Source organism: Leptonychotes weddellii, chromosome 12, assembly GCF_054177405.1.
Source record: "Leptonychotes weddellii isolate Sample4059 chromosome 12, ASM5417740v2, whole genome shotgun sequence".
NCBI classification, from domain to species: Eukaryota; Metazoa; Chordata; class Mammalia; order Carnivora; family Phocidae; genus Leptonychotes; species Leptonychotes weddellii.
Window position 1 is genome coordinate 2,836,435 of NC_138380.1, and position 24,150 is coordinate 2,860,584.

Here is a 24,150-nt window from a genome sequence, read left to right on the forward strand (position 1 = left end):
TAATTTCGTTTTTAATAAAGATGATATAATGATTCATTGGAGTAGTCTGTATTATCATGTAATTAAATCTCACCTCTCCAAACGCCGCAGGAGATAAATGTTTTCGTGAAAGCCTCAGTAAAAATAACAATTTTCTGATCCAGTCTCTGAAATGTGACAGTGACTGACTAAAAGAGATATAAAATAGTGATTTTTGAAGGTCATTTTATAAAATTAATGTGTTCTTACTAGTAGTCACAGTAGTGTGGAATGCAAAATAATTTCTAGAAACATTTGTAAACTGGATGAAAGTGGATGTAAAACGTTAGAGTTCTGGTGAGCTGAATAATGGCAGGTTTTAAAAACATGCTGTTTATAATACTTTACAGAATTAACATGAGACAGTGTTCAGAATTCTTAACAACCATTAACTCTCAATTTATAATAAATTAAACAGGAAAAAAATTTACTTCGTTAAATGATTACCTTAGAATTAATTAACACACCTTTACCTTTCTTGTTTCTTTTGTCTTTTAGATCTAAAACTTTATTTTTTAGAAATTATTTTTGGTAGTAACTGCCCTTAGAGAAGGATAGAACAGTGGGAAAATGCAGATAGGCCTGGGTTTAGACAGACCTGGGTTTTAAAAGCCAGCTTTTCTGATGATTAGCTGTAATTTTTGTAAGTTTGTTTCCTGATCTATGCAATGGGTCTAATGATTCCGACTTCACATGGTGGTCATCAAGATTAGGGATGTTTACAAAGCGCTTAGCACAGTTCCTGGCACATAGTAGGCAGGCAGTAAACGGTAGCTGTTTTTGTTCCAGTGAAAGCCTCTTTTCCAACATGAGCCTTTGATCTGGAGTCGACTTCATTACTTATGCAAGCATAAGGATTATTCCTTTTATGCTTGCCTTATTTCCTTTTATGTTTGCCTTATTTCCTTTTATGTTAAGTAATTACGTTTTTCCCTGAGCTTACAAAGAACTATTCTTATCTTTTTATTTTATTCATTTCATAATTAGTATTTATCTATTAATGACTAAGGAGTTCCTTAATGATTTTGATACTGCTATTTAAACATTTTAAAACATGACAGTTGTAAGATGGGATGATGTACTAGTTCCTTCTTTTTTTCCCTATCACTTTTGTTGAAATAATCCTCCATTTTTTTGGAGCGTGGATATAAGTTTTTTTATTCATTTGGTGACGAGGCAAAAAAAAAAAGATGTCTATAAAACTATCATGATAGGAATGAAAGTTTTTGTTATGCTAAGCAAATAGCGAAAAGCTCATCTATTTTCCCCACTAATACCCTTAAGTTTATTTCATTTAAGTAGATCGAGCAGAATTGTTACGATGTTAGAGTGTATTTTAATGATAGCCCTGCGTGGATTGAAATGTGTGTGTACCCCTCTGTCAGGTGTCGTCTGATGACAGGAGTACCCTGTGGGCTCTGCTCACCTTCTACGGGGGAACGTGTCAGCTACAGCTGGACAGGAAATGCACGCATCTGGTCGTTCCAGAACCGAAGGGGGTAAGTGCTTCACGTTCGTCTTCCTTGTCCGTATTTCCAGCAGTCACATGTTGTTGTTGCATTTCTCTTAAATTAGTGATTAGATTCCATGTACAAAAGCTGGTTCTCTCAGTTTGTATTCTTTAGACCCGGCTTCGTTCCACAGAGGATGTGCGAGGGTTATCAATCCAATGCTGAGCCAGATGTCACCTCTAAATACAGAGAAACGTGGGTTTATTTCATGGAGAAAATGGGAAAGTTTTTCGAATCCCTTGAGTTTCCTTTCAAATCCAGTCAACCTTCAGTTCATTTTTATTTGTGAAAATATGTAATTTTAGTCTTCGTGCTTCACAGTGTTTAAAAAGGCCTCGTACTGAGGATAACTTTGTAAACGTGTATTTGGTGACGTTTTCAAGTCTGTTTCCTTTTTAATAATCTAGAATATATAAAAACACATTTATCTTGATAGTACAGGGTTCCTGTGTCTCACCCCTGGTGAGGTCACAGACTTTTGGTTCTCCAAGTGGGGCCCCGGGTCAGCAGCATCAGCCTGTCCTGTGGATTTGTTAGAAATGCAGACTGTACGCCTGCCCGAGGGCGCGTGGGGAGCCCAGTCACCTGTCTCAGGCTCTCCCAGTGATTCTGATGCACACGAGAGTTTGAGAACCACCGCTCTCTGGAAGCCAAGCTCTGGTCCTCCCATGAACAGTTATTTATAACTTTGAGCGGCAAGACCAGTGTATTTATGCCGAGTCAACCTTCCACATATTGGTATCCCCTCCATTTTTCCTTATTTCAGTCTAAATCAGCGCTGTCCTCCTGTTTTCCACGCGGGTGAGCTGCCGTGGGAGGAGCGAGGCGTGTGCAGTCCCAGGCCAGGGCGCCGCCACCCGGTGCACGGCTCGGGGCTGATACACTCCTGCGCTGCCGGGCAGACCCCTTTCACAGGGGCTTTGAGACTGAGCAGGGCCGATCCACAGGCGTGTGCCGTGCACCACCCTGGTTTCCTGACAGCAAATTTTGAGCCAGTGGGTGTGGTTGTTAACGTAGTAAGCCACGCAAACCAAGAAGACTCGTCTTCTGTGAAAATTTAAGATTTGAATCTTAAAATCTATTTGAGTAAAAAATTAGATTTTGCATAACAGTTTAAGAAATATAGTATGCTTTGGTTATACTATTTTATATTAAATTTTATAATTTATGGCTAAAAGTAAATGATTTGATTTTAGGTGGTAGTTTGAAAGGAAACAAAGTTTTTATAGCTTTTGTAGGGATGAGCAATACTTCTGAAGAGCCAGATGATAATTTAAGAGGCAGTATATGAGTGGGGTGGGTTTATCAAACAGACCAGCTGATTGCACACAAAAATCAATGGCATCTCTTTAAATCTTTTTTTTTAATGAACAAAGAAATGTTTAAATGTCATAGCGAAACTACCTTTCATACTCTTGAATTTTTAAAAATGCTCAGTGAAGTGGAGAAGAACGGAGGGATTTAGTAAAATCCACAGGACAAAGTATGCTCATTCGATCCTGGCCGCTGCAGGCTTCTGCGTGCAAGCGCACCTGCCGGGGTGGCACCACGCCGGCCCCCGCCCCCACCGACCCCAGCAGCCTCAGTGCTGGCGCCTGGGTCCGCGACATTGAATAACTTGTAACCTTGAGGATTCAAGAATTAGAATGACGGAGCTGGTAGATTAGCCCTGGCAAAGGCATTCGACAGTGCTTTACTCTTGGGTCGCCTTGGTTTAAGCAGTAACTGTCCTTCGCTGACAAAAACTACTCATTGGTGAGAAGGGAGAGAAAAACCCAAATGAAATATACCGTGTTTGACTTGAGTGTTGTGCGTGGGTTTGTATAGGAAGCAGGCAGGTCATTCCTGACGTGCTCAGGGCCCACACTCTGCAGACGAAGAACCCAGGGCTGCCGACGTGGATCCCAGCGCTAAGCCAGATGTTTCTCTCTGATGTCCAATATGCTCAGCAACTGCACTTCATGGCAGTGGTTTTATTTTTGCTACTTGTTAACAGAATATAAAAAATTTATTTCCTATTACTTCAACAAACATCTTTCTACCTTGGAAAATGGAATATATAAACTGTTATTAGGTCATCTTGTATATTTGTATTACTTATGTAGTTTATAAATGCTTTGGTATATATCCAGACTTGATGTTCTCGTGAGACAGCTCTGGCTCTTTTGGGACAGGTAGTCAAGAAATTAAGTCTCTAGTCTGCTATAAAGACTTAGTCATCTCTATTTACTGTGGGAGGATTGATTTAACATTTCATACTTAAATATTTCAGAATGATTTTTAGAATAAAGAATACCAAGTTTTTTTATTTTTGTTAATGTTTATGTTAATTTCCATTGGCACACGGTGCTGTGTTAGTTCCAGGTGCACGGTACTGTGATCACTTGCCCACATTGCCTGGCGCAGGTGAGCACGTGGCCGTCTTCATGGGCATCTGCACACGAGTATACAAATGCTTCTATCTTAATGAAAGATGTTACGGTTGATACATGCCGTAGTTTTGAGTTAAGCATTTAGCTGTCCCCACATGCTTCAACACATATGTTTAAGGTAAGTTTAAGATACACTTGTATCTTTTTTTTTTTTTTAAAGATTTTATTTGTCAGAGAGAGAGAGAGAGACAGAGAGCAAGCACAAGCAGGGGGAGCGGCAGGCAGAGGGAGAAGCAGGCTCCCCACTGAGCAAGGAGCCCGATGTGGGACTCGATCCCAGGACTCTGGGATCATGACCTGAGCTGAAGGCAGACGCTTCACCGACTGAGCCACCCAGGTGTCCCAAGATACACTTGTATCTTAATAAGAAAACCTGTCACTTCAGTCATGGTGTAAACACAGTGTAGTTTCAAGGAGTTAAACGTGCGGGGTGGGGGGTGGGGGTGAATCGACACAGTCCTATGGAGTTGGTGGCTTGGCCCTTTTGGAGGGGGATGTAGTTACAGATAATGAAGCCTTAAAGTACTTTGCATCTTTTCATTCGAGAACTTGGGAATTCAGCTTACACAAACAATTTAGGATATGTGTGTTGAGATTTAACTGCAGTTTTTCATAGCAGTAAAACACTATAAAGAGTAGAAACAACTGGAGTAACTAAGTGGCGCTGGAGGTGACTGAGCAGTAGCCCGCGACACTGAGGGCTGCCTGAGCATACAGCTGGGCAGCACAGCGGCGGGCTTGGGGTGACACGTACAAGCTGTTGGTGTGAGATGGCCTGATAGCGAGCGTGGAGGCCCTGAGGGTGGAGGTTTATCAGTTAGAGGTGTGTGAACAGTGTCATGGAGGAGCCAGGCCAAGCAGGAGTTCAGAAGGTTACTGGAGCTGAGTGACGGGTGCAGGGATTTATCATGGCTGTCTCCGCTCTCAGCTTTCTTTGACAACGTACATTAAGAAGTTAAAAACCAAGTGCCAATGTGGAAGTGCACATATGGACGTGGGAGGTTGTTCGTAAGACATTCAGTGAAAACACATCATAAAGTATCTGTACGCTGCGACAGAAGGGTGCCTCTCTCAGTGTGTATGTATGTATATACGTATATGTTCATAACAAAAATAATCACAGTGGTGATCGCTCATCGTGGGGTCGTGATTATACGTTTTCTTTTTGCTTCACTTGTTATTTGTGTGCTCTCCCATGACCAGGTGTTCTTTGTGTTTTAAAAAGGTTTAAAGTAGAATATCCTCAGCAGTAACAAAGTGAAATCCCGTAGATGTGGGTGGTCTCCTTCCTTCCTGGGAGGCAGATCCCAGCCGTGCGGTAGTGCTTTTGGCCTCGCCACACTGAGAGCGGCCGTCTGTCCGGCACCTGCACCTCGGGGCAGCCCTGTGACTGTCACCCTTGCCCCGACTGTAAGCAGCAAGTGCCACCTTTGGTCCCCTCGACAGGAAACAGATTTTAGTGTAGGGCCCTAATGACGTGTGTGCCAGAGAACTGCTGTTATCCTGGGCTGTGGGAGCAGGGCCGTGAGATTCTGTTAGTAAAGCGAGCCACGGTTACCAGCTCATGGATTTTAGAGCTCCTGCATCCTATTACCCTTGCTTCCTTTTTTTTTTTCTTTTTAAAGATTTTATTTATTTGACAGAGAGAGACACAGCAAGAGAGGGAACACAAGCAGGGGGAGTGGGAGAGGGAGAAGCAGGCTTCCCAGCAGAGCAGGGAGCCCGATGCGGGGCTCGATCCCAGGACCCTGGGACCATGACCTTAGCCGAAGGCAGACGCTTAACGACTGAGCCACCCAGGCGCCCCCCCCCCCCCCCCGCTTCCTATTTCCCGTTTATTTCTTTCTTCCTTTGGGATTTGTTCCGTTCTACACCTTTACCTGCAGGAGAGAGAGCCCCTGCCTGTGACCCGCTTTTCCCGGGGCTGGACGCTTTGCTCAGTAATACCCCCACCAGGCCTCACTGTGCAGTGCGGCTTTCCCTGAGCCATGCGGCTCACCCAGTGGAGCCCTTCTCTAGTCTTATTCCCACATCACTCAGCCGTGGCTTCACATCATATTCTCGCTGGCCTTTGCTTTCTCTCCAAAGCTAAGTGTAAACCTCATTAGGTCAGAGATGTGTTGTGTCCCTTGTGTCTGTGTGGAGTGAGCTCAATAAACTCTAGATGCCTCAGTAGGAAAGCCTCCCCATGAAAAGTCGTCCACCCTCCCGTGACTGTGTCTGATGTCCTGAAGGAGCTCTGCCCTGCAGGTACAGCTTTGTAAAGTTGTCAAATAAAAACTAGACGAGGTGGCAACTATTTTCATTGTAAGAGAATTTTCCATGGGATTGCTAGCTCTACTTTTTCCTAAAATACCATATTTTATAAAAGTTCATTTTAAACAAAATCTTCTACGACTACTATTGCGGGGATGAGGCCAGCCTGAGATCGTAGATCTGTGGTTCATTTTGGCTCTAGTCCTGCGTCTGAAAGGAGTTTAAGCTTTTCTGTGAATGAAATGACAGTTACAGGTGCTGAACATTTCAGCCGTGTGCCTGTCCTAAAGTTCTGTTTTTAAATTCACACTTCTGGGGAATTTGATAAAACTTACAGCTTTGTTTGTGTGTGTTTGTGCTTTGCTTGTAGGAGAAATATGAATGTGCGTTAAAGAGAGCAAGCATTAAAATCGTGACCCCTGACTGGGTCCTGGATTGTGTATCTGAAAAAACCAAAAAGGATGAAGCATTTTATCATCCTCGACTTATTATTTATGAAGAGGAAGAGGAGGAGGAAGAAGAGGAGGAGGAGGAGGTAGAAAATGAGGAACAGGAGTCCCCAAATGAGGGTAGTTCAGATGGAAAATCAAGCCCTGCCAGTTCTCAAGAAGGATCTCCTTCAGGGGACCAGCAGTTCTCACCCAAATCCAACACTGAGAAATCCAAAGGGGAGTTGATGTTTGACGACTCTTCGGATTCATCACCCGAAAAACAAGAGAGAAATTTAAACTGGACCCCCGCTGAAGTCCCACAGTTAGCTTCGGCGAAACGCAGACTGCCCGCGGGAAAGGAGCCTGGCCTAATTAACTTGTGTGCCAACGTGCCGCCTGTCCCCGGCAACATCTTACCCCCTGAGGCCCGGGGCAACCTCATGGCTTCGGGACAGAATCTCCAAAGTTCTGACAGATCAGAACTGATCGCTACTTGGAGTCCAGCTGTGCGGACACTGAGAAACATTACTAATAATGCTGATATTCAGCAGATTAGCCGACCGTCAAATGTAGCACACGTAAGTCACTCTTTAAAGAACGGAAGCTTAAAGAACGGATTTTAGAGTTGGGTTTTATAGTCTGTTTCAGTATAGTTGAGTATTTTCTGCTTCTTCAGAACACTTCACTTACAAGCAGTATTTGTGTGAGAGCTTGCTTTACAGTTGTGTGTGTGCATAGTTCATTGTCTCTCAAATTCCAGCAGGATGCCGGTGACTAGAGTGCTTGCCCCTGAAGAAGGGTTTCCACTCTTCCTTAACTTAAAGTTAGCAGTGGCAGCAGAGAGAGGCATGATGTTGACCAGGTGCTCCTTATTCGCTTATGACGAACTTCCCGGTAGGGAAATGACATAACATGGATTACTCGTTCATTATGGAAGCCTTCATCTTAGTTGGTAGTTTTATGATTGGAGCTTGTTGATACGGAATGGATTTTAAAAGTTTTAGTAGATAATGTCTTTCAATTTAAAACTAAAAGAAAGTAGTTGAGGTGGTATATCGGCCACTGTGTACATTTCTATAGGTCAAGGAGACAAGGTGGCAAATAGGAAAGACAAGTTTCAGGTGGAGAAGACAGACAAATATGAACAAAAGGGCTTCTGTAGGTCTGGGTGTTTTGAAGACTGTAGTAAGGGGTCATATAATAGCCGTTGGGGGAAGGAGGCTATTTAGACGAGGTGGTCCGGGAGGGCCTTATGATGGAGGGGGTGTGAATGACAAAGGGGCCATGGGAAGAGCTGGGGGCAGAGAGTTCCAGGCGAAAGGAACAGCAACTGTGAAGACCCAGAAGCAGGCGTGAATTTGCTGTGTTGTAAGGGAAGAAAGAAAAGTGAGACTTGATGTAATGGGGAGAGCTGGAGCGCTTGCAGGGGTCTGTGCCCCCAGCACCTGTAACCGTTCTCCCGAAGGGGCGAGGCCACCTTCTGAACAAGTTGTTGGGGCTCTAGGAAGGGTGACCAAACATGTATTTCTTACCGTAGAGGACGGTGTCACTGTTGAGTATGATGGTGGTGGTGGTGGTTTTAAAAAGTCTTTTATTGGAGATGGCATGTTAAAGATGCTCTTTTCTTCCTGTCCTCCCTCCCTTGACTTGAGTGAGGAACTGATAGTATGTGGTTCTTGAGACTCTGGAAGGTGGTGTCATCCAGAATAAGGTCGAAGAAAAGAAAACACGTTCTTGAGATATCAGAAGGAAGAAAATTAAGATGGCATGAAGCAACGTGTGTAGGGGAAGAGGGGTAATCGGGCTTGAGGAGAATGGGAAATTCTGGAATAGTTGATACAGAGATCCTGGGAAAACAGTATTGTTGGACCTGGTTAGGACCCAGTTCAGGTTGGCGACCTAGCTTGGGATGTTAGGAAGAGTGAGTAAGATGGTAACCAAGTCAGGAGGGGGTGGAGGGGCAGGGATGATGACGAAGGAAGAGGAAGAGCAGAGGCGGTCAGAGCCTGGTGTAGTTGAATTAGCGATTTTGGATGTCTGCTGGCTTTGCAGATGAAAGGCAGAGGGAGAGCAGGGTTGCACGCCAGTAACTGACAGAAGTCACCTTTTGCCTGACACCTTTGGTTTGGTCCAAATAATTTTTTGAATTTTTTTGCCAAAATCATGAGATTCTTCATAAAAGTGGGATTTTTGGCATTTCTCAAGAAGTGGATGAGCCCGTATTTTGCAGTCTGAATGGTGACAGTGCTTGGTGGCTGAACCGCATTTTCCCCTTTTGCAGTGAGGCGCCTTTGGTGGGCTCACTCTCCACACCCGTACTTACTACCCCTGTCCCATCGCACTTTCTCTGACTTCCTGGGGCCCAGGAGGTGACTGAGTTTGCATAGAGGACAGTCTGGAGGGTGACTGGGAGTGAGGGCTGAGGAGAAGGTCCCTGAGGTGAGGTGGTCAGAGCACGGCACGACCAGGCTTGTCCAGGTGCTGCCCATGCTCCCATGGGGCCCCCAGAGGGGAGGGGAGAAGACGGAACGCAGAGAGAGCGTGGTCGGGGGGTCTGTGGGCAGTGGCACCCCTGCTGAGGAGTGGGTGGCAAAGCCATGAAGTGTGGTCCCAGCACCAGGGGGCTGTCGGGGGAGCAGAGGTGGTGGTCAGAAAGCTCTGGAAGGCCAGGGGCTTGGGGCGGGTGGGAGAAGGCAGCAGGGAGACAGCCTGGAGGCAGTCCGAAACCAGGGAATGGTGGTGTCCCTGAGGTGGGAGAGGCTGGGGCGTGCAGGCAGACCTGTCCTGTGCAGATGAAAAGAGGAGACGTGAGGATTCGGTGAGCCGGCATGCTCAGCTCTCTCAGCCTGCAGCCCGCAGCCAGCCCGGGGAGTGCTCGCTTACCGTAACCTCCTGGAGTTGAGGGATCAGGAACGGGGTCAGCCATTCAGACAGGACAGACGTGCTCCCTGCTCTTCATTTGCTGGCTCTGCAGAGAGTGCTGGGGATCGCTGCTGGCCTTTGCTACTGTATTTTGTAGTGTCGCCTTGAGTCCCTCGCTCCCTAAATTAGTATTTGGATATGGAATAATCTCATGTGAGGTGGAGATAAGTGACCACACCAGGGAGTTGGGGCGCACCCTGCAGGAGAGGTGTCAGAAGCCGGCTTGGCGCTCGCCATGTGCTGTGAGGCGGGAAGCAGGGGGGGCCCGGCCCAGCTCCAGGGAGAGCAGCTGTGAAGAGGTTTTCTGAGTTTTCAGCTGTGTAAGAACCTAGGACATTTTGCTGCCACCAGATGTGAAGAAAATGAATTTTTCAAATGTTAACAAATGGAAGACAGATTTAGCTTAAAATTAGATCGGGGCTTGGAAGGATATAGCTAACCATCAAAATGTGTTTAAATTGCAGATTTTTAGTGGTTAGGAGCCAAGTTGTTTGTATTGTAATTCTTTATGTATTGGGGCACTCAATAAGTAAGTAATTTAAAGACTATGAAGGAAAAATTCAGACTTGACATTGATTAAAAACTGTTCGCGGTATGGCAAATTATGTGATCACGCAGCTAAGAATCTTCTTTCTTTGATTCCTCGGGACTAACATACGTGTTCAGCCAGAGGCAGATCAGAGGGTTGAGATGCCGTCTGATGAGGACAGGAGGTGTCCTGAGAGTCCTCTCACTGGCTGGCCTGCCGGGTGCCCGGCTTTCCAGGCCAGTGTCCGTCTCACTGGCCGGTGCTCTTGTCCTGACCTCCATCTGCTCCCAGCTGCCCTGTGCTCACAGCCTGGCTTCCCCCAGCTTCTCAGCTCATGGTCACCACACAGAAAGTGTCCCGGCCTCCTGGCCTCCTGCAGAGTCCTCCAGGCTGCTCTGAAACGTGAGAGCTGAGAGGGGCAGCCTCGGGCTCCCGGCTGTGGAGAGTACATGAAGGATCTTTGGACCCTCCAGAGCTCCCCTTTCATCTGGGGGTGGGGGCACAGGGGCAGGCAGCGCGAGGTGAATGACCGGCTCGACCCTGCTCATTGTGGCAGACAGGTCTTTATTCCTTACTACCAATCAAATTTACATGGGTTGTTACTTCTGAGAGTAAAAAAAAAAATACATGTACAAAATTTTAAAAATTCAAATGGCATCCAAGGCTATAAAGTGAAAAACTCCCTCCCACCCCTTACTCCTGTTTCCCCTCCAGAAGCAGCCACTGTTCCTGACTCTGCTCTGTGCTTACAGACTCGTGGTTGATTCACGTAAATACAAGCAGGTGTTTGCCATCCTGCCCCACGTGGTTTTCTCTGGAGGTGTGAGCCTCGCAGTTGCTGTTCTGCTGTCTGGGTGTGGTGCATGCTGAGGCCGATTTCCCTCCACTTCACAGGGTATTTTTTAATACTTTAAAGCATAGGAAGAAATTGTTACCCTGTTATTTTGAATTTGTTAAAAAATTTTTTCTGTTTCGAGCTCCACTGAGCAGTTTTTAAAGTACGCAGAGAACTCCTTACAGAGCTAGAGGTCTTACCGGTGAGGTGGTTGCACGGACAGCTGTACCAAGTGCTCGTATTTGACCTGCTTCAGTTTTAAGCCCCGATGTTTCATCACTAAATCCAGAGTCTGTTAACTTTGCAAATTATATGACCTTTATGTTTTGGAGTCTATTTAAGTGGAAGGTAATATTTTAAGATCCTATTTGAGATTTCCTTATAGCTGTGGCTTATGTTAAGATTAAATTTCTAGAGTTTTATTTAAATGGCAAGTGTGCTTTTAGTGGGGTTAAGTTGTATTTCTTGAGTTTTAGTAAAATCTATTGGATTGTTATAGTTCTCTCTTTTTTTTTTAATATTTATTTGACAGAGATAGCGAGAGCAGGAACCACAAGCAGGGGGAGTGGGAGAGGGAGAAGCAGGCTTCCCGCTGAGCAGGGAGCCCGACGCGGGGCTTGATCCCAGGACCCTGGGATCATGACCTGAGCCGAAGGCAGACGCTTAACGACTGAGCCACCCAGGCGCCCTTGTTATAGTTCTCATGACCATCAGAAGATGGTTTCCAATTTTTGCTATTTGAGCATATTGGAGTAAAAAATTCATTGTAGAACATTTCTTTGGTTTTATTCAGCACTGTGCAGGATAATAAAGTAACCCACCATCTGGTACTCTGGCATCTCCTGACTCCCTGTCCTGCCCACTCCCATCCCTCAGCTTGGACAGAGCTCTCCGCTTACTCCTGTCATTGTGAAGCAGAATGAAGTAGAACAGAAACAGTCTGGCTAGTTGGGTTTTTCTCTAGCTCAGAACACTTTTGCTCCATCTAAAGAGCCCCAAGTCCTTTTTGAGGAAGGCTAATTTACCAGCTGTACTGATGATTTCTCAATTGGGGGAATGTTTACCATTTAAACAAACCTGCTGTTGGTGTTTTTTCTCTCCCCTTTTGTTGACAGAGCGTGCCAGTGCACAGGGCAGGGTAACCACAGATGAGGAGGTGCCGGTGGCTTTGGTGGGGTTATCTGCTGTCCATGTCGGGTGCTTTCACTTGGGGGTGGTCTTTATGTTGCCTCTCACTGGGCCGCTTTTGTTGTTGGAAAGGAGCTCGGGTCAGGCTGAGGGCTGCTGGGTCCGCTGACGTTCCCCGGAGCATCCCTGGGTTAGGAGAAGTCTGTGGAGCGTTGTGGAGGGAGAAGGGATCCAGGTGGGGCGCTGTGCACCGCGGCACATTGCATGGTGGCACCGAGACTCACGCTCAGGCCCCCGGGAGTAAGTAGGACACCTTTGTTTTATTTTCCTTTTTTTTTTGCAGCCCTGTCACTCTGGTCTATAGAACACATCAGCCTTGTGAGTTGGTATGTTTGTCAGCTCTAAGTCATTAGCTTATTCCATTTTACTTATTTTCAAGTTTTGGTGGTCTCAGAATAGGAATTCACTTACCTTATTGAAGTTGGTGATGCTTTCATAAATATAAAAGAAAAACGCCCTATTATTTTTGAAGTTGTTTGGTGCCTTCTGTTTCGTTCAACATTAAGGAGATGTAGGAGATGCTCGTATTCTCTCCATGAAGGGAATAGGAGTACATTTCAGTAACGATTGCTAATGACTTTGCCTAATTTTTGTTTTCTAGATCTTACAGTCCCTTTCCGCACCTACAAAAAACTTAGAGCAGCAGGTGAATCACAGCCAGCAGGGCCACGCAAATGCCAACGCAGTGCTGTTCGGCCAGGTGAAGGTGGCTCCCGAGCCACATGTGCCGCAGCAGCCGCCACAGCCCCCACCGCCGCCCCCGCCGCCGCCCCCGGTGCTGCACCTTCCCGCCCAGCAGCTCCTGCAGCTCCAGCCGCAGCCACAGATCTCCCAGCAGCCTTATCCCCAGCCGCCGCCGCACGCCTTCCCCCCACAGCCGCTGCCCTTCCCCCAGCAGCCGCTGCACCGGCCCCAGCAGCCCCTGCAGCCCCTGCAGCAGCAGCACGCCCTGCAGCAGCTGCACCAGCTCCAGCAGCAGCAGCTCCAGCAGCACCAGCTGGCCCAGCTCCAGCAGCAGCAGCTCCAGCGCCTGCACCAGCAGCAGCACGTGCAGAGCCAGACGCCGCAGGCCCCGCAGCCCCAGGCGCAGCCCCCGCACCCCCTGCACCAGCCCCCGCAGCCGCACCAGCAGCCCCAGCACCAGCAGCCCCCGCACCAGCAGCCCCAGCACCAGCTCTTTGGACACGACCCAGCAGTGGAAAGTGAGTCCTGTGGGGTTTGTCTGTCTTTCCCCCAAATGCTGAGAGAGGGGGGCTGAGGGCAGGCTGAGGATTCATCTCAGAGCCTTGCACCCAGCGAAGGACCGGGTTCTAACAATAGAGCAGGTGTACGGTCTGCCACTGGGGACGGCGTCCCCCTCGAAGTGGACGCAGAGTAGTCCGCACCAGGCCTTGACTCGTCGGTTCTGTTTTTTTTTTTTTTTTAAGATTGTATTTATTTATTTGACAGAGATAGACACAGCGAGAGAGGGAACACAAGCAGGGGGAGTGGGAGAGGGAGAGCAGGCTTCCTGACTCCCTGTCCTGATGCGGGGCTCGATCCCAGGACCCTGGGATCATGACCTGAGCCAAAGGCAGATGCTTAATGACTGAGCCACCCAGGTGCCCTAGACTCGTTCGTTCTGTTTTCTAATCATGAATACAGGCATCTGGCTAGTGTATTCCTCGCAGTATTTCCAGTGTGGTACTCCCGCTCTGGCTGGACGTGTCCTGATCGGGAGTGATTCACTTCGTAAATTCAGATTGAGCTCAGCAAAATGAACGCTTTATTAGTTTTTGTGCACACATGCTCATATTCACGGGGTTTTACTTTTCTTGTATAAATCTCTGCCAGTTCCGGAAGAAAGCTTCTTACTGGGCTGTGTGTTTGCAATTGCCGATTATCCGGAGCAGATGTCTGATAAGCAGCTGCTAGCCACCTGGAAAAGGGTAAGTTTTGCTTGAGGAAGAAAAACTTTGTCCTGAATGCTCCTCCAGATGTGGACTGGACTTGATTCATCTGGCTGCCCTCCCTGACATACGCATATTTATGTTGTGAATGTATATTACGGGCATTTTTATTCACGTTCTCTGTGACCTTGGGCAAACCACTTTTCTGGGCTGGGCTTTGGTGTTTAGCTGTAAGGGGAAAATGTTGGACTGTGTCATTTTTCAGTTTCTTTCAGCTCTTAAATTCTGCGGGGCACAAATTATTTGTATGTATCTGGGGCTGTGAGAGTAACATGAGGGTTTTGGTGCCCTGCACCAGGGACCATCCACTTCGGTTCCTTAGTCGTTTCTGTCTCCAGAGGCAAGTGCTGGGGAATCGTAGCCTCTCCAGCTGCGAAGGGACCTCACAGTCGCTAGTCTGCTGGTGGGGCTGTGGTCCCTGTGTTCATTATTCTGTACGGTGGCCTTTAAAGAAGAGGGGAAGTAAATACTTTTCCCTTCAGTGCCACAAATCCAAAGTGATTGAAATTTAAAAGAAAAAAAACAAGTCTAGTAAGTGTGCTTCAAGTACACCTTGAATGGGCTTCCCTCTGGGCATTCCTGTTGTGTAAACCCTGTTCTGTGCCGAGCATGCTGTAAGATGTAGGGAATATTGATGAGCGTACAAGGTGGAGAAAACTGTCTCGCTTGGAGAAATAGCTGTCTGTGAGGGGATGATGAGGCAGGACGGCAGGTGCAGGGCGAGCCATGACACAGAACGTCCCCCTTTGGGTGGGAGGTCTGTGCCCTGGAAAGTGGTCTGTGGGAACAGGTGGTTCCTGAACTCAGCCTTAAAGGACAAGTAGGAGTGGGTGTTGGAGGGTGTCCCAGCTAGAGCGGCCAAGTAGACAGGTGGTGCATTTGGGGGTGGGGCCACGGGAAGTCACATATTCCGGGCTGGGCCATCCCTTGTGGACACTGGCGTTTTCTCCCTGTAGCTATTAAAGCACACAGAGAGAGCAGAGATGCACGTGTAAATCATGAAATGTTGAATTAAGGGAGAAGAGGGAAGCGATGCCAGTAACCTGAACTGGGGCAGTGGTCAGAGGGAGGACGGGGAGAGGCCTGTTTGAGAATTACAGTTGCAGAAAATTATTCAAAAATCACGGAGGTGTTAGGAGGTCTTGTGTAGAAACTGTCCTAAAAAGCAGTAGAATAACTCGAAGATAGAAAAGGTAGAGAAAAGTTTGCTTTCGTTTTGTTAGGTTAAAGCATTAGTCCGGGAGGGCCGGCGTTAAGTAACAGGAGTGGGAGAGCCGGGGTGAGGAGGGCGCCGCGGTCAGCGGGTCAGCGGCCTCACGACCAGGGCCCGGGGCGCCCCGCGTCAGGTGCAGCTCGGGCGGCCGGAGGCAGTTCTGAGGGAAAGTGACTGCGGCCTAGGACGGCGTGTGCGGTCCGTCCGTCCCGGGCCCCGGGGAGGACGGCCTCCTCACACCTCCACGGTCAGCTGTCCCTCCTGCGGTCCCCAGAGCGGCGCTGACGCAGAGATGGGAGAGGGCTTGTCGGGCTGAGGGCGGAGGGATGTGCCGCACAGATGGGACGGTGAGCGGAGCGGGGAGCCGGCCTCCGCTGGGGCAGGAAGAGCGGTCCCTGAGGGGTGGGGGTGGGGGCCGCTGCCTCCAGGCCGCTCGACGGGCTTTATCGGTGAGGGACACGCTGTGCCATCTGCTGCGGGGGGACAGGTGCCCCCCACAGCGTAGTGACTCGCAGCAGCGACGCCTGGCACCCCAGCGTCTCCTCATGGGTGGGACAGCCGGCCGCGGGGTCGCGGGGCTCGGGCTCTCTGCCACGGCGCGGTCGGCGGGATGACGGGGGCCGCTGGCGCGCTGCGTGGCTGTCGGCAGGAGGCCTCCGGGCCTGGCCGCACGGGCCCCTCCATAGGGCTGGCGTGGCCCTGGCTCCCCCCAGGGCGTGTGAGCTGAGGCAGAGCAGGGGGGAAGCCTCCGCGTGTCTCCCGACTGTGTCTTAGAAGCCATACGCGGTCGCTCCGTATCCCGTGGGGCCAGCCCGTACCCAAGCGAGGGGATCAGGCTCACATCCAAAGGGAGGCACATCCGGGGATGTGTGGGCAGTTTTAACCACCGTGGTATTCTCTGAAGGGTTTGGGAGTGACCTAGGGAAAGGTACGGAGAAAAGAAAGAGAAAGGCGGGAGGGCGGGAGTCCGGCTCTGGACCATCCTGCGGTGGTAGATGTGGTGGGAGCCCTGGCCGCAGCCTCAGAGGCCGAGCTCCGGTGGATTAAATTACACGCGAATGGTGATGTAGCCACCTGAGGAAGGCTGGGGGCAGGGGTGTAGATGCAGGCCAGGTGGGGTACGTTAGTCATCACCGGAAGACACAGCAAGAGCGCGGAGTTTGGCTGCTTCAGGGGACTGAGAACCAGTGGCGTGGGAAATGCCATTTTCATCATGCCTTACTAAACTATGTGCGCGAGCTGCTAGGATAACGAAATTTAAAAAGTAAACGAAGCAGAATTGTTTTGCGGGGCACCTCTCTTTTAACAGCCAGTGGAAGTCTGTCTGGTGCACAGTTGTTTGGATTGTGACGCTCGCTGGCCTGCCGCGTTGAACGCCCGCAGTCCGACACAGAGCAGCTGCTCACCCCCAACTCGGAGTCTGCTGTTAACAGTTTTTGGTATTCACTAACGTCAGCCTTCTTTTTCTTTTTTGCCTTTAGAAAAATGGTTTTTAACCAGGGTGGCTCTGCCCCCCAGGGGCTAAGAATCTGGCCTTGTCTGAAGACAGTTGTTATTGTCACACCTGGGGGGTACTGTTGGCTTCCAAGGCTGCAGGTCCGGGTGTGACCCACGTCCCACCAAGCGCGGGGCTGCTCTTCACAGTGCGGCATGAGCTGACCTAAAACAGCCGCTGCGCCAGGTTGGGAAAACCCTGTTTCAGAAAGAGGACGTTCCATTTCTCTGTCTTTCCTTCTGGAAATTCAGATTCAGTGAGCGCTGGAGTTCATTTCTGTTTTATGGGGCTGGGTGGGAAATCCCGTAAATACAGCCAATACACATCGTACATCGTTTGGTGAAATAATGATGGATTTTTTTGATAGCAGTCTAGTTTGAAATTATAATTCTACTCTGTTTTCCTGAGTACTTGAAGCTGGTTACGACTTGGGGTCTTGTGTGTGTCTAGATAATCCAGACGCACGGCGGTGCCGTGGACCCTACGTTCTCCAGCCGGTGCACACATCTCCTGTGTGAGAGTCAGGTCAGCAGTATGTACGCACAGGTGAGTGGGGTCGCCTCAGCCGTGACTGCAACAGGTCTGTCCCTTTTCATGGACCGTCCGAGGCTTCTAGAGACTAGTGTGTTTGGAAAGGACTCCTTGTGCCTCTGAAAGTAGGGACGTACCTTCTTAGTAATTGTCATCGATCTTCGGTGGGATAGGTAAGTCGGTGGAATCCTGGCCTGTCTTTGAGCACGGAGGAAGTGTTAAGGAAAGGACACAGTCCTGTTACTCGATTCAGAGCAGCACGACGGAGTGGGGGCGGAAGCAGGATTTCCTGCTGCTGCGGGGCTGTGTACGCAGGGCTGGATGGAGAGGCTCTAACGCCCTGCAGGGCACTGGCACTCTCGGGGTGTCACCTGATCCGTCCCCTGCAGTCCCTTCTCTCCTAACGATGTTGTTATTGGGAGACAGGCCGCTGTCGATAGCTATGTGATGAATGGCCTCCCAGAAACTCCTCTTAAACACTGGAACCATGCACTGGATCCACTTTCCAACTGAAAACATAGAAATGCTTGTGAAGGTTTTTTTTTCTCCTCTGTGGTTAATTTTAGGTGGGCAATTATTCTTTTTCGAACTTGTTCTCTTTGGGGCCCTCTGTGTTCTTAAGGGAAATTTTAATTTTGATCATAAACTTTAATCAATCCATGATCAAAGTTATTTTTAAGGTTGTTATAAAATTTGTTGCTTTCGTCCCCTGTTGCAGGCTGTTGGTGTGTAGGTAGTCCCATTCTTAGTTGTGTGAAAATCAGCCTGCTTCTGTTGTCATTTGTCACTTTGGTAAATCGAGTGCTCGGTGTCATGCAGTCCCTGCGGGGCTTCTGACGACGGTGTCACTGTAGTTACACGACCTGACCGTTTGGTATTTAATCCTGCAGTTACACGCACCCCAGCCCAGCAAACCTGTAATCTTATGTTTGGCAGGCGATCAGGGAAAGGAAGAGGTGTGTCACCGCGCACTGGCTGAACATGGTCCTGAAGAAGAAGAAACTAGTGCCGCCTCACCGTGCCCTCCACTTCCCGGTGGCGTTCCCCCCAGGAGGAAAGCCCTGCTCTCAGCACGTAAGGGACATCCCTTTGCTTCGCGATCCTGCAGGGGCTTCCTGTCTCCTGCGTGGGCCTCTGAGTCCCTGTCCCCGCATGCTCCCTCCGGCCTAGTTCGACAGGGCCCGGTGGTGCCAGTCCCTCATTTCCCTCATTTCCTGGGTCCCTTAAAACCGTCACGGTTCCCTGCGTGGGGCAGAACTTAACCGAGGCTCTCAAATCTCTGACACTACTTAAAATCCTAAAGTAAACCAGGCATCTTGCACTGGGAGTGGCCCCTGCTGGTGGGACTGTGTCTGTAGTTGTAGGTTCTCTCGCTCCGATAACCTCCAAATTGCGATCAGTGAGGAGAATGACGAGCTGGCCGATTAATTTTTACATGCTTAATAAAAGAGCTTTGTTAAAATGATCTGAACAGTGTCCTGTTAACACAAGAAAGGTTTTCCCATATTTGACGTCATGGTCGTTGCTCCCCGTCTGATGGCGACACATGTAACCTGTCGACCATGAACAGGAGGCTGGTTTTGACTTTCGTAGGAGGGGCGTTACCGCCTCTGTGCAGAACGCAGGTAAAGAGTGGAAACGCGTGTGTAAGACAGCAAGGCACGGAGAAGCAAGCGTTCACGGGTTAAATGCTGCTGCGTCTGGGCCTTATTTGCTCTCTTTGTGCTTAGATTATTTCTGTGACTGGATTTGTCGACAGTGACAGAGACGACCTGAAGCTAATGGCTTACCTGGCGGGCGCCAAGTACACGGGCTACCTTTGCCGCAGCAACACGGTGCTCATCTGCAAAGAGTAAGCGTGGCTCCGTGGCCCGGGTGTGGCCCCGGGTGGCCTCCGGGCCACACCGCGCACCACGGGGGCTGGCTCCGCAGGCTGCCTCGTTCTTGGGAGTGTGCGAACCTGGGTCTGTTAGAAGAATGGCAGTGCTGGGTTTGATACGAGCAGAAGTACCTGTAAAACACGGGGACGAAATTGGATGCGTTAATGAGATCAGAATTAAGTGAGGTGCTGGGAATAAGATAAACTTACTGAACTAGTGGACGACCTGCTGACCCAGCATGAGGGGGGCGTGTCAGCTCTGCCGAGCTGTCCCTGCTAGTTTTGCGGTACCATACTGAAAAGAAATGTTATGTTCAACAGCGTCGACAAGCCTAACATTTTGTAAAATGTGTTTGTTCCCCCCCAAAAAGACCAACTGGTTTAAAGTATGAAAAAGCCAAGGAGTGGAGGATCCCCTGTGTGAACGCGCAGTGGCTCGGCGACATTCTGCTGGGGAACTTCGAGGCGCTGAGGCAGATCCACTATGGTCGCTACACGGCGTTCAATCTGCAGGAGCCATTTGCCCCGACTCAGCACTTGGTTTTCAGTCTTCTGGGTGAGTGGAGTTTCACGTGCTCCCGCCGCCTTTATTTCCCCGAGGCACAGCCGTGGCGTTAGCTGTCCCGTCGTTTTTAATTCCTGCCGTTTCCTGTCTCCTTCCCACACTCCCTTCCTTCTGCCCACCCCGCGCAGGAGGTCTGTTGATTCCATGGTCTTGGTCGCCGTCTTAACAGACGCTCACAGATGGAAGGAGCACTCCAAGCGTTGGCGCCTTGTCTCTCCAGCCGATGACTGCTTCTCTAAAACGCCCCCACCCCGTGCCCCGTGCTCGGCTTTCTCTGCTTCAGTTGTAGGCGAGCTCCCCGTCTCCTGCCTTTGCCCTTGTCGGGCCCGGCTGCCCGGCTGCACAGACCCCTGCCCCGGGGTCCGTTACAATACTCAACTGTGCTGTGTGTGCTCAAGGACGTCCGCTCAGGAAAACGGTCGTTCAGACTCGGCTTTAGTGTGCTCGCTTTTCAGAAGGCTCATTCAGTTTGATTTCCAGACGGTTTTAATCACGGGAAGGCTCTTCAGTTTAAGCCATAGTCTCCGTCCCGGGAACAAATGTGCCCGTCTGCGTTCCATTCTGAAATGAAACGGTTGTAACGACTCCTCGTCCTTCCTTGAAGCGTTGAGCCTGGCCAGCATGTGGGGGATGTGCTGCGGTCCTTCACGCTGGCCTCCCGTCGCCACGGGTGGTGGTGGTTCCCAGACGTGGCTGCCGGCGGCCACAGTGGGCTGCACTGCTGTTTGTCCTAGAGCTCCTCACCTAGAGAAGGCTCGAGCACAGGCCCGGCAGCTGCTCGCTGCTCTCCCCTGCCCTTGTCCTGGAAGGGTTTTTTAGCACAAGCATGGTTCTTTGATGTATCCTTGATAAATGTCCACAAAGCCACCTGCGTGTCTAAGGTTACCAGCCCCAGAAAAGGGTTTCCCAAGCAGGCTTTTCCACTTAACGCAGTGTATTGTTGTAAAAATAACTTCTTTCTCTCTCTAGATGCTTGGAGAGTCCCGCTGAAAGTGTCGGCGGAGCTGCTGATGGTACGTCCATGGCCTAGTCGCCTAGGCTGTCACTATCCTGTAATATCGCCGTAGGCATAGATCTGTATCTGTCAGTTACAAACTCTTCAAGTAATTTGTCCACACAGCAAATGAAGGTTGGATCTTCTCACCTGTCACACATGTTCAGCATGCCCTGGGTCCTTTCCCCCCTTAATTGGCGGTATCGTCACTCGTGGGTGCTTCTACGCAGAGGAGCCCCATTGGCTTCCGAGAGCTGTGTGGCTGCTAGGTGGGGTGGGGAAGGGAGTAGGACGTGCGCCTGTGCGCGGGGCGGGAGCCCTGAGAGCGGCCCCAGCAGCTCCGACTCGCCCTGAGCTGCAGGGGACACGGGGAGGGGGGCAGGTTGGAATGCCAGTGACGGTCGGTTAGGAAACAAGGCTGGGCTGCCCTCTGGGTGGGGCCATCGGTCAGGTGTGACGGTAGGACACGAATGGCGTTTCGGGCTGTGTTTCCAGGACACATCTCAGTGACGTCACACTGTAGAACTTGCCTCCTGGTCACTGTCACCGCTGACGTGCCCGCCGCTGTGAGGACAGCCGCGGTTTCCGTGGTGGTGGCAGTTCAAGGTTGGGGGTGACGTGCGTGTTACCATATATACTCTCCTGGGGGTTTTCACTGCTGGACTTCACGTGCACGGACGCTCAGCACATCCCTGGGAGCTGCGGAGGTGAGGGAGGCTCTGTGTCCCCTAAACAGCTAACCAAGGAGCGTGCTCTTGTCAGGGTTACAAGGAACAGCTCAGCCTGTGTTCTGATTCGTGAGGATCCGCCGTGCTGTTTCCAGATTTAACCTGGAAGCCGAGGATGATCGTTCAGAGTCTGTTCCCTCCATGCTGATGATAACGTGGTCACATGGGGTTTTTTCCCCTTTACTTAAACTAGTAATGATGATTTTAAGAAAACACGAGCAGCTCTTGACACATCAGCAAAAGCAGATATTCTTCTAATTCATGTGGATGAAAGCAGCGTTACGGGGGCCTTCGGGATGAAGCTGGGAACGTGGTCCTCAAGAAGGAGCCCTCCCAGGTCCCCGGGGCCCAGACAGCTCCGTGTCAGAGTCACAGAGCAGCCCCATTACCCTCATTTGCGTCCCGCTGCGTGTTTCCTGCTGCTGCTGTGTGTGGTGCTGGGGACGCCTGAAGTGCTTGCGGCTGTGAGGGCCGAGGCCGTGTCCTTGTCCGGGTGCGCTGAGAGGAGGGGGCTGGCCCCAGGTCTGGCGGGGCGAGCGGGTCTCAGGCGTTTGCCGTGCACACGCGGACTTCTGGGGCTTGTCTGCATACGGCAGCAGTATTTAGAAGATGGAAAGGGGAGGCTTCGGACAGTGAAACAGACAGTGTCTTTGGAAGCAGCTCTGGAAAAGCTGCCCCACTCCCAGCAGAGCTGCTCATCCGTGAACCGTCCTAGCCAGAATTCCTACTTGAGGAAGTGTTAGTTTTTAGGGGATGTAACTGCACTGAGAACGTTTTCCAAATTCCAAACTGGGACACAGGACAACACATTTGAAGTGAATACTGCCGTGCGGTGTTGAGGGTGGAGGACTGCATGTACGGCGGGGGGACGGAGACGCCCTGAGGACCGGGAGGGTTTGGGGAACCTGGAAGGCAGGCCGAGAGTCACACACAGGTTCTCTGGAAAGCCTTCCCGCTCCTGGGTGGTGACCTCCTTGTCACTCTCCTGGGCAAATGCTAGTTTCGATGCGGTGGAGAGCACGAATGTTGTAGGAGAGGGTTTGGTTACTTGACACATAAATCTCTTAGAAGCTCCTGTATTACTTGTGAGATTGTTGAAAGTGAGTGATATTTTAATTACAGGGTGTGAGACTACCTCCCAAACTGAAACAGAATGAAGTGACCAACATCCAGCCTTCTTCCAAAAGAGCCAGGTATGAAGGATCCCCTACATCTGCTGTGGTTGGTTATTGTTTACAGGTCCGTTTTAGAAACTGGTCACAAGTGGGGAAACTTCTGAACATTTTCATAGTAAATAGGATTTGCTTATTACTTCACAACTTTGTTGTGATCTGTCTCATTACTGGACATAAAGGTGGATAGACAAGTATTTTTTTTTTTATTTAAAAAAAAGTTGAATCTTTTTTTTGTTTTTGGGTTTTTTGTTTTTTTAAGCAAAACCTCATCAGAACCTCAGTAAAGCACAGCTGCTGTGGCAGACCAGGTGGGAGGCTTGGCGGGGCTGGCCACAGCGCACCAGCGTGCGCAGGACTGTGCCCTCTGGCTGCGCCCCATGGCCCAGGTGGGCAGGGGCCGAGAGCCCTTTGGAAGGACGTGTGGGGTGGCGCTGGTCTCACCTGCTGAAGACCTGGCTGGCCGGTGTGGGTCAGTAATGAAGTTCTGGCTGTTGTTTGATTAGTAAGGTACCCCAGATACAGGATGAACTAGGGAGCTTTCTTGAAAAGCCATTATTTCCAAGCTGCCTGTGGTGAACCACAGTTGATTTGCTTGGGCTGCCCTCTGCAGTCAGCCACCAGTTTCCCCTCGTCTCTCCCCTGCTCTGCATCCTACGCGTTCCACCCCCACATCACAGTCTGAGTTATGGAAGTATTCACTAACATCCTAATTATGTGATTATATATATATAAAATTTTCAGTATGGCGAGAGCATGAGCAGTGGGGGTGGGGGGCAGAGGGAGAGAGAGAATCCCAAGCAGACTCCGTGCCCGGTGCAGAGCTTGACGCAGGGCTTGGTCTCACGGCCCTGAGATCAGACCTGAGCTGAAATCAAGAATTGGATGCTTAACCGACTGAGGCACTCAGGTGCTCCTGTGATTACATAGTTTTAAGATGGTCATCAAAATCCACAAATAAACCTTAAAAAATTACTTTATCTAGACGGTCTCAAATGTAAGCTGAAAATGGAATTTGAAAATTCTAAGGATATGTAAAATACTGATTTAATTTAAAAGGTTTGCTTAAGTCCGATAGCTTGTTTCGAGCCTCTTGTGTAAGAAAGGGCTCAGGGGGCAGAGGGCCTGTGAGGCTGCAGCTGCCGGGACACCCCCTCAGTGACTGACGTGGACCCAGAACAGGCCTGTTAGGAACGGTTATCCTGGCAGAACCAGCGAGACGGGGCGTCCACCCAAAGGGTGCCACCCTTTTTTTTTTAAGCTTCCATTTTTATTTATTTATTTACTTATTTTTATTATGTTAATCACCATACATTACATCATTAGTTTTTGATGTAGTGTTCCATGATTCATTGTTTGCATATAACACCCAGTGCTCCATGCAGAACGTGCCCTCCTTAATACCCATCACCGGGCTAACCCATCTCCCCACCCCCCTCCCCTCTAGTTTCCCGGAGTCCATAGTCTCTCATGGTTCGTCTCCCCCTCCGATTTTACCCCCC

The 24,150-nt window shown here is 49.7% G+C and overlaps 1 protein-coding gene and 1 long non-coding RNA gene across 4 annotated transcripts in view; one reads left to right on the top strand and one right to left on the bottom strand.

Annotated features, from left to right (window-relative positions):
• The window catches only part of PAXIP1 (PAX interacting protein 1), a 42,616-nt gene that overhangs the window by 7,593 nt on the left and 10,873 nt on the right, over positions 1 to 24,150 (top strand). For all 3 annotated transcript variants that reach the window (XM_081799786.1, XM_081799785.1, XM_081799784.1), the window contains exons 3-12: positions 1,404 to 1,517; positions 6,588 to 7,226; positions 12,724 to 13,324; positions 13,956 to 14,050; positions 17,230 to 17,325; positions 18,247 to 18,384; positions 19,041 to 19,162; positions 19,561 to 19,745; positions 20,724 to 20,767; positions 22,599 to 22,669. In XM_081799786.1, the coding sequence (XP_081655912.1) occupies positions 1,404 to 1,517; positions 6,588 to 7,226; positions 12,724 to 13,324; positions 13,956 to 14,050; positions 17,230 to 17,325; positions 18,247 to 18,384; positions 19,041 to 19,162; positions 19,561 to 19,745; positions 20,724 to 20,767; positions 22,599 to 22,669 (2,105 nt within the window). The remainder of the gene's footprint in view (positions 1 to 1,403; positions 1,518 to 6,587; positions 7,227 to 12,723; positions 13,325 to 13,955; positions 14,051 to 17,229; positions 17,326 to 18,246; positions 18,385 to 19,040; positions 19,163 to 19,560; positions 19,746 to 20,723; positions 20,768 to 22,598; positions 22,670 to 24,150) is intronic.
• Positions 19,157 to 24,150, bottom strand: part of LOC115938604 (uncharacterized) — a 34,323-nt gene continuing 29,329 nt past the window's right edge. The window contains exon 6 of the long non-coding RNA XR_014139069.1: positions 19,157 to 19,321. This is a non-coding gene — a long non-coding RNA (uncharacterized LOC115938604). The remainder of the gene's footprint in view (positions 19,322 to 24,150) is intronic.